Genomic DNA, 15306 nt, shown 5'->3' with positions numbered 1-15306 from the left:
GTCGATTAACTAATCTCATATCGCGATCAAGTCCATGGATTCGATTCTGATCTAGGAGCATGATTCCTGGCAACGTATTGAGCAACCGCATCTAGATCTATCCCAGATCTCACTGATGTTGGATTGACTAATCCCATATTGCTATCATGTCCATAGATTTGTGCACTCCAGCACTGTCGTGTGCGAGTGATCATTCCATCTGTACTCCAGACCGTCGTGTGCGAGTAATCATTTCCGGGGATCCCAATCCATCACTAAGTTCATACTGAACAGAGTGGTTCAATCATTCAATTCTAGCTGTGTGGCCACCTCATCCCGCAGGAACTCTTGATGCGCTCACGACAGTTCCATTGAATCAGTTGTGATTCAATATTCATGTTTCGTTATCAGGTTCATTCGGGAGCTGTCATTGCGCTCCAAAATGATAATCTCATTCTTAATCTTGTTATCTGTTCACAAATAGGCATAGTTACCCGGAATAGGAACGGGGAACAAGAACGGGAGGGTCCAGAACGGGACGGGAACATGGAGAAGGAGAGGGGGCCGGAACGGTCGACTAAAGCAAGGCTTGAATTACCTCCATTCAACTAGTCCCAAATAAACTCCTAAACAACCGCAAAACTGTCCCCAAATCAGCCCTCAAACTGCACCAAATATGTTTCCCAAACAGCCCCAAGTATGCCTCCAAAAGCCTACTTTTTTGCCCCCAAATGCCTACTTTTACCCGTTCCGCCCCGTGTTTCGCCGTTCCACCTTGTTCCCTCCGTTCCGGAACACCGTTCTGGTTACACGCCGTTCCGGAACGGCGTTCCGTTCCCAACTCTGTTTCGGGAATGGGACTCGTCCCGAATGCCGTTTCAAAACGTTTGGGTTGTGTTCTGCCCGTTCCTTGTTACACTGCAAATAGGAGGTTCTTCCATTAGTTTCATTCAAAATTCATGATACTTATCGGGTTCATTCTGAAGCTGACATTGCTTCGAATTCGTCATCCATTATCATCGATTTCACGTGTTATGTGCACACATCTAGCAAGTTCTTCCAGAGAACATTAATATCATACATTAATCAAATTCATCCTTGGGAAATTCCTATTTCAAAGTTCTTCATTCAAACACTTAGTTCATAGTGAACACAATGTTTCAATCATCTAGTCATCTCATCCGTCCAGAAGTCTTGATACACTTAGATCCCTGTGTAGCCATCTCATCCTGCAGGAACTCTTGATGCGCTCACCACAGTATCCAGTCATCTCATTCATATGGGCATCTTGATGCACTAGAATCATTCAACATGCGTCATCATCCATTCATTCAAATTCATCATTCTTATCTTGATTCGACGGATCCATTCTTAAGCTTCCATCGCTCCTGATCTCACCATCTCATCCTCGATTTCACCTACAAAACAGGCAAGGAGATGGCTCACCTCGTTGCAAAAGTGTGGATGTCCAGCTCCATGCTTTCCAATCCATACAGATGCGAATTCCTCGCTCCTATTTTCGGGTATCTGTCACAAACAACTAGATTGTCAATACATCAATATCCCTTTCAGTGTCCTTTCTAGTATCTGGTTCATCTTCTGGTCGACAGTTCTGTTACAGCTCTTCCTGCGAGTAAAGCTTCCACTTTTCTGCACTCGTCTATCCATTCAGCTTTCTGCTCCGGATTTCAACTTTTCTTTGCCTTTACGGTGAGAGTTGTTACCTCTGTCAGATTCTCCACGAGAATTCATGAGTAATCTGGGATTTTTTGTGGCTTATCCCTTGTAAGACAGAGTGATGAAGACAAGAGCGCTCCCGATGCGCGATGAAGTAAGGGTGGAGTCGCTAATAAGTCCAGGATCGATCCACGAAGATTCTTCAATAACAATTTCCAAAATTGTGTCGTGGCTAATAAGTCTAGGGTCAGGCCACGAAGATTCTTCAATAACAATTTCCAAAATTGTGCCCAAGTGCCCTGTCTCCTCTTTGATAGGATGAGTATGCTTTGAGAAAAGCACACACCTGATGCTCTGATACTACTGTCACAGGCTTGGACACCCTAAGACGAGAATCTGACAAAACACACGAGAGAATTACTTAAAATTCTTCACAACTTTAAAATCACAGTTCAATTTGGTCGACACGGGCCGGCATAGTGCCCAGAGAGATTGGCCCCAAAGACTGACGCCCCTTTCGGTATTTCTTTTATATTAGTGCTTGAGCAAAGTAACAACTCCGGAAGGGTTCCTCTGCTCTCAGACTCTGCGACCAAATGTCCTGAAGAGTGAGGCCCCTTGGGTCTATTTATTGATACAAGGGATGCCCAAAAAGCAGAGCCCCAAAAGCTTCTAAACTCAAAAGCAAAGTGTTTCAAAAGCAATTGATTCCAAAAATTGCCAAAAAAGCAATCAACGCAAATTTACGAAAATCTGTACAATCTGCCACGTCAGCAACGCATTTTACAGAGGTCCTTACTGCCATGTCAGCAGACTGTCAACACGATATGCGGCCTGTCCGTATAGGCTCTGCTACGTTATCCGTTGCCTGTACTTTCTGCCACCCCCTCTGCTGTACTGTCCGGGCAGTATTGCCACGTCATCAGTTTGTGACATTGCTACTATGCTTACCAACTTTTGGGGGGGGGGGGGGGGAGGTGTGTGAAAAGACCAAAGACTTCGAGACCTCATTGTAAAGATAATTCCCCCATTGTTTGGAATGAGCGTCTCGACGAGGGCTTTCAGACACAAACACTTGGTGACTGCAGATACTAGCAAGCCTTTTGTAGTTGAAACGGATGCTAGTGATTATGCGATTGGTGCAATGCTGTATCAAGATGGACGTCCTGTTGCGTTTGAAAGTAAGAAACATTCAGATGAAATGCGTGTTATCCAATGTATGAAAAAGAGCTTTACGCTGTGGTCCACACTAAGGAAGTGGTGGCATTATTTATATGGCTCTACCTTTGTTGCATGGACGGATCATCACTCTTTGCGCTATGTCTGTGATCAAGGTGATCTAGGAGGCTGAAAGGCTAGATGTGTTGAACTTATGCAAGAGTTTGACTTTGAGATTCACTACAGGAAAGGATCTAGCAATCGAGTTATTGATGCACTCAACGAGATTCTTGAGGTGAATGCTTTGTCTATGGCTGAAATCTGTGTGTGTGCGCGCGCGCGCACTCGAGGGTTATGTCATTCTGATAGCTATTTTAGCAAGATATGGAACGAGATAGAAGTGGGGCGTGACTTGCATGCAGGCTTGGGTGATCCGGAGACCCAAGTGAGTTGTGCTGGAGAGATGAGACAGTGACAATATTCCATTAGAGGTGAACTATTGTTTAGAAATGGAAAAGTCTGTGTGCCGGAAATAGATGAGGATCAACAAAAGATTTTGTTCGAATGCCATGATGTTCCTAGCGTTGGGCACCCAGGTATCCAGAGCAGAGTAACAGGGAACGGGCGGAACGGACCCCTCCCGTTCCCGGAACACGTTCCCGGCCAACTTGGGTCCCCGAAACGGAAACGGCAACGGAACGGCGTTCCGTTCCCGGGTGTAACCGGAACGGGCAGGGAACGGACGAACCGGAACGGGAACGCGTGAGCGGAACGGAACGGGAACGGTAGATTTCAAATTTTGAAAAAAATGACCGTTTTAAAAAAAAAACAGGGGGCGTTTAGGGACTGTTTTTGAACGTTTGAGGGAGGGGTAGACTCTAACTCCTATATAATGCCTCAAGGGCAAGGTTGAGAGCTCATAGCCTCATCCTTCCCTCAAGGCTCAAGCTCTCTACGTCGGCTCTAGCCTCTTCCAAGTTCCTCAAGCCTCAAGGCTCAACCTTCAAGGCTTCAAGCTCTCTCTCCTTCTCCCTTGGGCCTCAAGGCTTTAAGCCTCAAGGCTCAAGTGAAAGCTCACTCTCCCTCTCTCCATCTCTCCCTTTTCCTCTCTCTCTCACGGCTCGCCATCTCTCCATAATACATATCTCCCTCATCTCTCTCTCCCTATCACTCCATCTCTCCCTCTCCCTCTCCCTATCTCTCCCGAGTCCCTCTCCCTTTCTCTCTCAAGCTCCCTCCCTCTCTGGAGTCTCACATGGCGCAAGCTTCCGCATCAAGTGAACATGTGCCCTTGGGTGCGAAGAAGAAGAAGGAGGAAGTATCATGGTGGGACGAAGTGCATTCCCGAGTGTTGGGAAAGTCCGGTGGTGCCCGTGCATGGAAGTGCAAACTATGCGGCTTCGAGAGGCAATCCGGCACAACCAAAGTCCGCGCTCACCTCCTTAAGCTAGAGGGACAACAAGTGGCAATATGCAAGGAGGTCAACGAGCATTTGTTGAAGGTCTTTCAAGCCAAGGATGCCGCCATCAAAGCCAACAAGGAAGAGAAGGATGCGGCCAAGCCGAAGCGCCCCGCAATCGACCCCAACGATTTGCTCTTTCCCTCTTCTACACCTTCTTCATCCATCGGTGGTAATAGTAATGCGGCGACGGCGGAGATGGGGGCGACATCATTTCGATCGCCTTTCTCAACCCCTAATACTACGCCGGTCTCCACTCCCAAGCCGCACCAACGCACTCTACATGCCACTTGGGATCCGAAAAGGAAGGAGGATGTGGATGCAAGTGTTGCACGCTTCTTCTATCATGACAACATTCCCTTCATAAAGGCTCGGTAAGACATTCCTCCATTTTTGGATTTAGATATATTGACCAGTTTATTAATTTAACTTTGAATCCTAATACCTATGTGTTACCTCTTATGTGTAGGTCGGAGTACTTCAAGACTATGTGCACAAGGATAGGAGAGTATGGGGCACGATATGTGCCACCCTCTTCCGAGGCCCTCCGCACTACTCTACTCGATAGAGAGAAGGCCGTTGTGGAGACGGCAACCCTTAACATGAAGAGGCAATGGACCAAGTATGGAGTGACCCTCATTGCGGATGGATGGAGCGACACCAGGAGGAGATCCATTCATGGCATTGTTGCCTATTCCAAAGGGGAAATGTATTTTGCCCACTCCCATGATGCTACAGAAACAGGAAAATCAGCCGATGTCCTTGCAGGAGAGTGGGCCTCCGCCATAGAGACCATTGGGTCCGAACTTGTGATAGGGCTAGTCACTGATGGGGAGGCATCGAACAGGGCAGCCGGGGCTATTTTAGAAGGTACATACCCCCACATCACGGTGTCCTTTTGTATGGCGCATTGCCTTAACAACCTCCTGAAGGATTTCGGCAAACTACCTTGGATAGAGCCTCTCTTTGCCTCTACAGCCAAAGTGGTTTCTTTTGTCAACAACCACAACGTCCTTCGAGTAGAGTTCTTGAAGCGGTCGGGGGGAAAGTTCTTCTCAAGTATTGTGAGACCCGCTTTGCCTACAACTTTCTTATGGTAGGCCGATTTGTGGAGTGTCAGAGTGCAGTGCGGCAGCTCTTCATCAGTACAGAGTTTGCTGAGACTTCCCATGCACGTACAGCAGCAGGGATCATTTGTACAGAGAAGGTAGAGGATCCAGAGTTCTGGGAGTCTCTCAAGACTCTTGACAAAATGGTAAAACCAGTGATTCACTTGCTTAGAGTGATAGATGGTATGCAACCTTGTGTTGGCAAGGTTTATGAAGCAATGGATCGCATGGTGGAGGCGCTTGGAGATCTTAAGAAGGACCCAGATAGGCTTGAAGAAATCAAAGACCTATGCAGCAGCAGGTGGAACTCCTATAGTTCACCTCTTCATGGTGCAACTTTTGTGTTGGATCCAGAGTTCCAAGGTGCAGGACAGGAGCATGATTCAGAGGTAAATACACATTGGAACACTATTTTGAAGAGGCTTCACCCTGATAGAGACATGCAACGCAAAATCAAGGATCAGCTTGCATTTTACAGGGATATGCGAGGATCATTTGGGACTGCCGATGCCCAAATTGATCGCACCAAGATTTCCTCGGTCTTGTGGTGGCAAGAAAATGGTTCAGATGGTCCCGATCTTCAGCGACTTGCTATCCGCATTCTCAGCCAAGCGGTTAGCTCCTCTTGCTTGGAGCAATTGTGGAGTGTTTACAGCCACATTGCATCTAGAAAGAGGAACCGACTTGGAGTGGAGAAAGCAAATGACCTTGTTTTTGTCAGTGCAAACTTACGAATGCTTTGCAAGTCAGCATCTAAAGTGACAGACCCTTTTCTACAGTGGGAGATGGAGGCAGAGGCAGAGGTGCTTGGAGAGGCGGCATCATCTACACATGAGGATGAGCCTATGCAGGAGGATTGGGATGATATTCATGAGATCCAGGACACCACTACAGATTGGGAGGCAGGAGGCTCTTCTCAAGCATGACTCATGAGTCATGACTGATTGCTCCTTATATCTTTTTGTAGCGCCTTGGCTGGCCTTGTAAGCCATCGTCATGATCTATCTAGTATCATTGTTTTGCTCCAAGCTTTTGTGTGGAGTCTGGACTCTTTTAATTTTAAGTTAAGTTAATGTCCTTTCTATGAAGAATCAAGATGCTTCTGTGTCATGTGAATGGTGGATTCGTGTCATGAGATATGACCGCACCTTAAGACTTAAGCATCATTGCAAAGCATGCCTAAATAGGATTCTACTTGGAGTAATGAGTGTGTGTGGCTCTCTACTAACATATAGGTTGAATCCACCCTAATTTAAGCATAATTCGAGTTTACCGTTCCGGCCCCCGTTCCCGTTCCGCTTTTTGGGGGGGCCCCCGTTCCGGAGGCCCCTGTTCTCGTTCCCCGTTCCCGTTCCGGGTAACTTTGATCCAGAGACTTTAGCATTGGTCAAACGATATTTCTACTGGCCAAGGATGCGCTCTTACAAAGAGAGCTATGTGAAGAGATGCACTCACCCAAATGGCATAATTGCCACGACTAGTATTTGGCAAACCAACAATAAACTCCATGAAATACTGTGCCACTTGGCGTGAGGAATTTCCAATGGATGTACCAAGCAAGCTTTCCTAAGGCGCTCTGCCTTGTTGACTTGACACTTGTGGTCAATAGAATCACAAAAATGGCAAAGTTTATACCAACGAAATCGACAATAAAAAGCCATGAGTTGGCGGTTTTATTTGTCGATTAGCTTTATAAGCTATATGGCTTGCCATAGGATACCATTTGTGATTGAGATACCAAGTTCACCGGGCGATTTTGGTGAGGTGTGTTTGCTCACCTTCAAACGAAGTTGAGTATGTCGTCCTCTGATCATCGTGAGTCCGATGGACAAACTGAAAAGGTTGAATCAGACTCCAGAAGACATGTTGAGAGCTTATGTCTCTCATAGGCAATCTGATTGGGAAAGGTACCTTCCACAATTAGAGTTTTCCTACAATAGTAGCAAGCATTCTGCTAGTGGATTTAGTCCATTCATGCTGATGTATGGATTTGAGCCTAAATCTCCTATTGCCATTGGCTAGTCAAAGATTGCTAAGCTCAAGATTTCTTGTATGATATGCAGGAAATGCTTGAATTGGCTAAGGATAATATAAGGACAGCTCGGGGTCGAGTTACTACTTATGCTAATCATAAAGAGATCTCCAAGGACTCTAGATGTGGGACAATGGGTTTATCTGAAGATACCCAAAGATGCCCCTCGCTACACTCATAAGTTGGTGGGTACTAGGAAATTAACTCAAAAGAGGCAAACTGGACATTTGGCGGCTCCAGGTACACTTGCCAAGCTCATCCCAGCTGGGGGCGCCCATTTTGAGAGAGGGGGCTGATTTTTGCTTCACAGTGTGCTACAGTGTGTGTGAGTAGTGGGTGGAGGTGATCACAGCTTTAATGGAAAGCTTGCCTGCTCCCTTGCTCTATGTAGCGCGACGATTTGCTCTCGCGCATCTCTCTCTTCCCTTTGCACATATGGTAATGTCCCACTAGTTGGGCTTCTCAGATGACCATGTACAGTTCAAGGGGTTTTATGTGCGTTTGCCAAGGCAAGAGCCTTCTGTACAGGAACTGGATTAGCTAATTGCTAATCCCCTTCAGGTACACACACTCCGCACAAAACGGTCCAAAACATAGAATTTCAGCCTGCTGTGTTTTTTTGCAGGTTTAGGGTTTCATACCTAAACTGCAAGGAATCGCCAAGGGAGCCTCGGGAAGGCCTTGGGATGGGTGTACAGGGCAGTAGGCTCCTAACAGTGGCAAAACAGAAAATTACAGCATGCTGAAATTGACCTGTAGCTCATTGGAAAGCTTCCATACCGCAAGGGAAATTGTCCTTGACACACGTGTACTTTTGACCTACAAGGATATTTGCGTTGTTATGCTGGCGAAATTGGGTCAAAAACCTGCAATTACAGCCATGGACAGGTTTGAACAGCTTGGTGAGGGTTAGGTGGAAGTGTTTGAATTGTTTATTTGCCAGGGGAGCCTCGGGAAAGCATTGGGTGCTTGTACATGACAATTTAGAGAGAGATCCCGCGAGGAATCTTGTCTAATTCAAGGGGCAAGTGACCCTATAGGTGCGAGAGCTCGGTGGCTATCCACAGAAGTGATCGACACACGAATCGGAGCGCAAAACAGAGGATTCAGCGTGCTGTAATTTCTTGTTAGGTTTTGTTAAGTGCTCTAAAGTGCGTGGAAAGTCACCGTGTACTTGGGATTTTGTCCGTGGAGACTTCTACTGTGTTTATCTTGTCGAAATTGGGTTAGAGTAGAGGAATTTCAGCCCGATAAAAGTGGAGCAGCTTGTAGAAGTTTACAGGTTTTTCTCAAGTTTAATAAGAATAAAGAAATACCGAAAGGGGCGAGAGTCTTTGGGGCCAACAGGGTGTTGCTGTCTGCTTGGTAGCGCTCTAACTACCAAGTCGTGAAATGTCTTGAAGTGTTGAATTCCAGTCATAGGTTTATTCGTGAAGCTTCTTTGTGTTGTAAAGTTAAAATAAAGTTTCGGGTGAAAGCCAAAGTCTACCGCCCTAGGGGCTGATTTCAGATCCTCTCTGAGTGTTCGTTTCATTTGTGCTTGTTGAACGTTCCATTTAACTTGAGTCTTCTAGACCCACTTGACACCAATGGCCTTCCCCTTTGGCAATGGAGGCTTTGCAATGATCTTGATAAAGACAAACATACTTGCAATACTTGCTCTAGGCTAAGTAATTTCTCTTAAGAAGAACGACTGATAAACGATAGGACTTATTTCAGGTTTCATCAAATTTCCGAATGAACCATCAACCAAACAATGAAGGGCTCTCGAAAGAATCTTTGGTCAAGAAGCTTGTGTACTATATAAGGGCATCAAATTGAGGGGGAGAGATGAGTACTGCAAAAGCCAGGGCACCCTCATTTCGATAATGTCTTATAAAGATGACTTGTGAAATATCTTGTCATAATAAATAAGCATAAGGCCCTCGTTGTCAAGCTAATGGCTCTCTTTCAGCCATGTGTCCACTATGCCCCTTATGATTCAATTTCCTAACCCCTCCCAACTTATAAAGTTGTTAGTGAGTTGTCGAGTGGCCCAAATTCCATTTAGGCGTACACGAAGCTTCCATACTCATCTAAATTCAGTGCTAACTAGCTCGACGAGTCCTTGACTGATTGATTTAGATTCTTGATTTGAGAAACCCGTTTGGCTGTAGCGGTTTCACACTGGCAATGCAATGCCCACTTGCACCTTTTCAAGGGTTTTAGGGAAAACAAGCAAAAATAAACAAATAAAAAATATGTAGTACATATTTAAAGAAGGCAACAAGAAAAATACACCTCCTGGTGACAATTGACAATTTTATTGAGAGAAGAAGGAGATTGTAGTGAGCCGTGATGTGGTCTTCAATGAGCATATTCCTTCAGAGGGGCTTCGCTTGCCAAGTCTCCCACATTATCCTCAAATTTGCCTCTTCTAGGAGATCTTGATGATTTCTTTCCTATCAGTAATGAACCTTCTTCTCCGATTCTTGTTCCTCAAGCTCTCAAAAGTGATGCATGATCTCGAGATGATGTAATGGATGATGGTTCTTATCACAGTTTCGATGATGATGATGAGATACGACTAGCTCCCGAGAATGGGGGCAAACCTATCAAGTTACCAAGGTGGCTGTTGGATACATTGCCGAGAATCCAAGATGCTACAATTATAGAATTTCCACTGGATTGGTGTGCTCAGAATACTCTTGACGGTTGCTAAAAGGTGAGACAAATGGCGTTCTAGGTGAACTATGCCGTGACGTTCTCAGTGGCGAAGGATAGAGAACATCTCACAATTAAGGAGTTACTTTCATAGTCGAAGTGGAAGGAGGCCAAAGGTTGATTCCATCAAGAGGAATGACACATGGGATTTGGTTCTGATGTCACCGACGCGGAAGGTCTTTTGTGTCAAGGGGGGCTACAGGACAAAGAACAAATAATATGGTTCATTGGACAAGCACTGGGCTTACTTAGTACCCAAGGGCTTTTCTTAGCGACCAAGAGTGGACCATGATGAGACCTTTACATCGACTACATGTGTGGAGATGATGATGATTCAAATTGTTTTTGCTCTATGGCTGTCTTTTAAATGTATTTCAAGTTGGCCTTTCTCAATGGTGACTTAGAGGAGGTGTATGTGATGAGATTCTCAGTTCGAGGATGGAGCGACAAGGTTTATAGATTGCGGAAGTCTCTCTATGGCTTGAAGCAAGCTTCCTGAGCATGGTACCAGAAGATGGATGCTTTCTTCTCGCGATATTCCTTTCATTGTTTTTATGCACAACAGCTTTAGATCCTGACCCTATAGATCTTGAGATAGGCCACTGACGGCTTTGGGCTTGGGAGAGTTGCCCTCTGGCACGAGTGCAGTGGGACCCTGAAGAGTGGCTCTAGAGAGACCTTTTCTCTTCAGTCGATCACCCTGGGATCCCATTCTTTCAGTACACGGTTCGATTGGGACGTCACATACTTGCAGCACGGAGGGAGGCTTATCTTGCTGCAGCTTTTCATTGGCAGGAGGAGGGTCTCACCGCTGAGTTCCTGTCATGTTTTTGGGAGCGGTTGTGGGACTCCACACAACCGAGGAGAGTCACTTTGTTTTATTGGCTTGTTGCACACAGAGCTACAACAGTTGGGAGCTGGCTAGTACACAGTGGCTTTTTGGCAGCTTGTGCAGCTTATGGTCATCCTTTGGAGACTTAGCGACACTATCTGTGGGACTGCCCCATGGCATAACAGGTTTGGCTTCGGGTTCTTCGGCTGATAACAGCTCTTTCCACAGCTCGACAGTACACCTTGGGGTGCTGCAGCCTGGTCCACTCTTACGGGCCATGCGCTCCAGTTTGAGTTGGCTTCCACTAACAGGATGATAGTGATCCAGGGAGTCGACCTACACTTCAGCTTGGCACAGAGCTTACCCCTCAGGAGTGGTGCAACGAGAGAGAGGTGTGTTGGGAGCTCATCTGTGGCCTGGCACTCTGGTTCATTTGGCGGGCCCGCTGCTTCTGCATCTTCCAGGCTCGCCCTCTTCCACCGGCAGAGACTGTTCGTGATTTTTGGTTGGAGCTGATCCACTCTCTCAGGGGCGAGTTCGAGAGACTCCAGAGCATTTCCGACCGCATGCGGGAGCGCAGAGAGGCTTTGCTGCGACTCTGGTGCCCAGGGCCCTTCTTCACCTTGGTCCAGGGTGCACCTAGATGGCACTACCGTCCACCTTTGTGGCTCTTTCCTCCTCCCATCTCGTGATTTAGCCCCCATTGTACATATTCTGTTTTTTCATTGGGAGTCTCCCCTTGTTGTTGATATAGACCTCTCTAGTAGAGGTGATTGTAGCCCTATGGGCAGTTTTATTAACTAATGGAAGGATCTTTTTCTCGGAAAAAAAAAAGAAAGTGACAGCCTTGCGTATCTTCGAAGACATTGTGAAGCTTCCTCGAGTAAAAGCAGCATTGAACTGTTGTATGAAGGTCAAAGTCTTCAGTTGATCCTCAGTTCCTCTGAAACTTTCAAACTTCACTACCTACCCACCTTCCTTGCAATCCTTAGGTTGACTCAAAGGAGTCACATTGTCATAAACAGGTGCCGGCAAAAGTGGTGCTCCAGGATTGTCCATTCCAAAACTCACATCACCTGTTATTTTGCATTTTGGGCATATGGCTGCAAAAACCAGCCGTACCAAATTGTGTTTTAGGCACTCTAAATTGACCATAGGCACTGTCACAAAGTGATGACGTGGCTGCCAGAAACCCTAATTCTATAGAAACCCTAACCCTAAAACCAAAAACCCTAATTCTACCCTAACCCTAACCCTAAAATCAGAAACCCTAATTCTGCCCTAACCCTAACCCTGATTTTCTGGACATCAGCGTGACTTACGGAAAGCTGGGCAGCTTTTTGGCGTTGCTTTTTTCTACGCAAATTATTGAAAAAGAGAGAGAGAACCCTCTTTGCTTTATTTTAGCAAGAGAGAGAAAGAGAAAGCCTCTCTGCTTTATTTATCAAAATAAAGAGAGAGAGAGAACTTTTACTTTATTTGCCAAGCTTTTGAGCTTTTGATTTTCAGCTTTTGGGGCTCTGCTTTTGGCAAACCTTGTAACTTTAAATAAGTGAGCAGGCCTCTCACAACACAGAGCATCTGGACGCAGAGTCTTAGTGTGAGCGCCTGCCCGCACTCTTGTACTTTGAACTCAAATTAATATAAAAAGAAATACCGAAAGGGGCGCCAGTCTTTGGGGCCAATATCTCTAGGCACGGAACTCCGCCGCCGGGCCAGTGTTGAATCAATTGTGAACTATGAACTGTTTTAAAGTGGTTATTTGGTGCTGTAGCGGTAGATTCTTGACTTGGAGTGTCCAAGTCTGTTATAGTGGTACTAGAGCACGGCCGATTTCTCTTCTACGAGAAATCCGATCCCAATTTTTTTCTCCGCGGCACCTATGGCTTCAGGCAAAGATCAGTCAACTCCCTCTGCATCCGAAGATGCAGGAAGGGATCACAACGAAAAATCCGGCAAGGAGTATGGCCCGCCTCGTCCTACTCAGGCGGAGCGTCGAGAGACGGAGCGTCGTCAATTCATCGGTGATGCAACAAAGATGATGCTCAATTTTGCCAAGGACCCGAAAATGGCAAAATTTATGAGCAAGACCTCTTTGGAGGAAGTGCACGCGCAATGGCGGCAGACCACAGAACCACCCAAAGAAACCTCCTACTCCCAGGATGTACACAGCAAGAATTAGAAGAAGTGGTTTAGAACTAGGACGGATTTCCTCGCAATTTAGCAAGAACTAGGACGGATTTCCTCGCAATTTAGAGGCTTTCTGGTGAGCTGTAACAGAATTTCAGCATGCTGTAATTCCTTGTTTTTTCACTGCCAGGGGCCCAAAGCCCTATACAAGCATGCCAAGGCCTTCCCCAGGCTCCCCTGGTGTTCTCTTGTAGTTTAGGTTCAAAACCCTAAACCTGCAGAAAAACACAACAGGCTGTAATTCTCTGTTTTGGATCGTTTTTAGCAGAGCGAACACGTCTACGCATGTCCCAAGGGCTCCCGCACGCAATGGGACAGCTCCCCTATAATTTAGACGAGTTCTCACGCGAGAAAACTCTCCAAATTCGCAATCTTTCGCGATGGAACTATGCGTGCGTGTGGGTGATTAGCAATTAGCTAATCCGGTTCCTGTTTAGAAGGCTCTTACCTTGGCGAATGCGCATAAAACCCCCAGAATTGTACATAGTCAACCGAGAAGCCCAACTAGTGGGGCATTACCATATGTGCAAAGGGGGGAGAGAGATGCACGAGAGCAAATCGTCGCGCTACATGAGACAGAGGAGAAGGCAAGCTTTCCATTAAAGTTGTGAACCGGCACCCACTATTCACACACACTTTGTAGGTCACACTGATAAAAAATCAGCCTCCACTTGAGTTTTGGGCGCCCCTCTTGGGATGAGAGGCTCTGGAAGTGTGTGTTGACTTGCAGGTTGCTCTCCTCTTGCCATGTGTCCAATTTGCCTCTGTGGCTTAATTCCCCAGTTCCCACCAACTTATAAAGTTGTGACTTGCCGAGCGACCCAAATTCCATCTGGCGCACATAGGCTTCCATACTATCAAAATACAGTGCTAACTGGCGTGTCCAGTCCTAGCTTGATCCACCTAGATTCTTGATGTGAGAAACCCGTTCGGTCGCATCCGTTTCACATTGGCCATGCAATGTCCACTTGCACCTTTTCAAGGGTTCCGGGGAAAAGAAGTAAAAATAAAATAAATAAAAACATGCAGTGCATATTTAAAGAAGGCAACAAGAAAAATACACCTCCTGGTGACAGTGCATCGCCGAAATGGTCGATACCTGTGGCTTTCGAGACCGCGTCTGCCACCGGATTCTTCTTTCCCATAAGTTGGACTATTTGAAAGTGGAACTGCGACAAAATGTTTGCCCATCTGATTTGCTTATCCGACAGCTGTTTTTGGGACAAGAAGTATCTTAAGACTCTGATGATCAACGAACAATGTAAAATCTGCTTCGAACAGGAAATGTTGCCACGGAGTAAGAGCATGTATGACTGCTAACAGCTCCTTCTCATAGATCTATGCAATCGGCTTTGGTTGCGAGAACATTCTACTCTTATAAGGCTGTATACAGCATGGCTCCCCTGCATTTAGACCGCCTGCAGACTGCGTTCACACGCATCACTGTAAACCTCAAATTGTTTTTGCAAATCTGGTAAAATCAACACAGGACAAATTTTCCTTAAGAGTCTTGAATGCGGCAATTTTTGATGGTCCCCAAGCAAAGGGAGCTCCTTTCTGAGTCAAAATGAGTAGGGGAGAAGCAATCTCGGCAAACTTTTGAATAAACCACAAGTAGTACGAACATAAGTCCAAAAAGCTGCAAACTTTATGTACATTATGCAAATCTGGCTAATCTCTGATAGTTTCTACTTTGGGCGGGTCCATCTTTACACCCTCTAAGGAGACAGTGTGTCCCAAAAAGTGGATCTCAGGCAAGAAAAACTCTCTTTTTCCCATCAACCACCAATCTATGTTGCCGTAGTGCTGGTGTCTGTGCTCTGCTTCACTCTCGGAGAATACAATGATGTCATCGGAAAAGGTGCCCACAAATGACCTGTACTCTTTGAAAATCTTGTCCATCATCCCGTTGAATGTTGCAATAGCATTTGTGAGACCAAAAGGCAGCACCAAATACTCGTTCCATCCCAAGGACGCCGTGTCGGTTTGTTTTGGGTCAGTCTCCACAAAATCCGGAACTAGTCTTGTCTTTCTATTTCCTTTCTTTGCTTGATCCTCTACCGCTCTAGGACTTTCTCGTTTGTCCTTGGCCTGATCGTTGGACGCTCTGTTAGGACACTTCGCAAGAACGTGCCCCTGTTCTCCACAACTGTAGCATTTGCCTTTT

At 46.1% G+C, this 15306-nt stretch overlaps 2 protein-coding genes across 2 annotated transcripts in view; both read left to right on the top strand.

The window, feature by feature from the left end:
* Positions 1-15306, top strand: part of LOC147463761 (peroxisomal membrane protein PEX14-like) — a 91794-nt gene that overhangs the window by 32274 nt on the left and 44214 nt on the right. The window lies entirely within an intron of this gene.
* On the top strand, positions 5334-6445 carry LOC147463762 (uncharacterized). The gene has a single exon (XM_086529490.1). It carries the CDS (start codon positions 5367-5369, stop codon positions 6306-6308), a length of 942 nt encoding a protein of 313 aa, XP_086385616.1. The 5' UTR covers positions 5334-5366; the 3' UTR covers positions 6309-6445.

This window comes from Adiantum capillus-veneris, chromosome 2, assembly GCF_014529385.1.
Source record: "Adiantum capillus-veneris isolate H3 chromosome 2, ASM1452938v2, whole genome shotgun sequence".
NCBI classification, from domain to species: domain Eukaryota; kingdom Viridiplantae; phylum Streptophyta; class Polypodiopsida; order Polypodiales; family Pteridaceae; genus Adiantum; species Adiantum capillus-veneris.
This window is presented reverse-complemented; position numbering and strand designations above follow the sequence as displayed.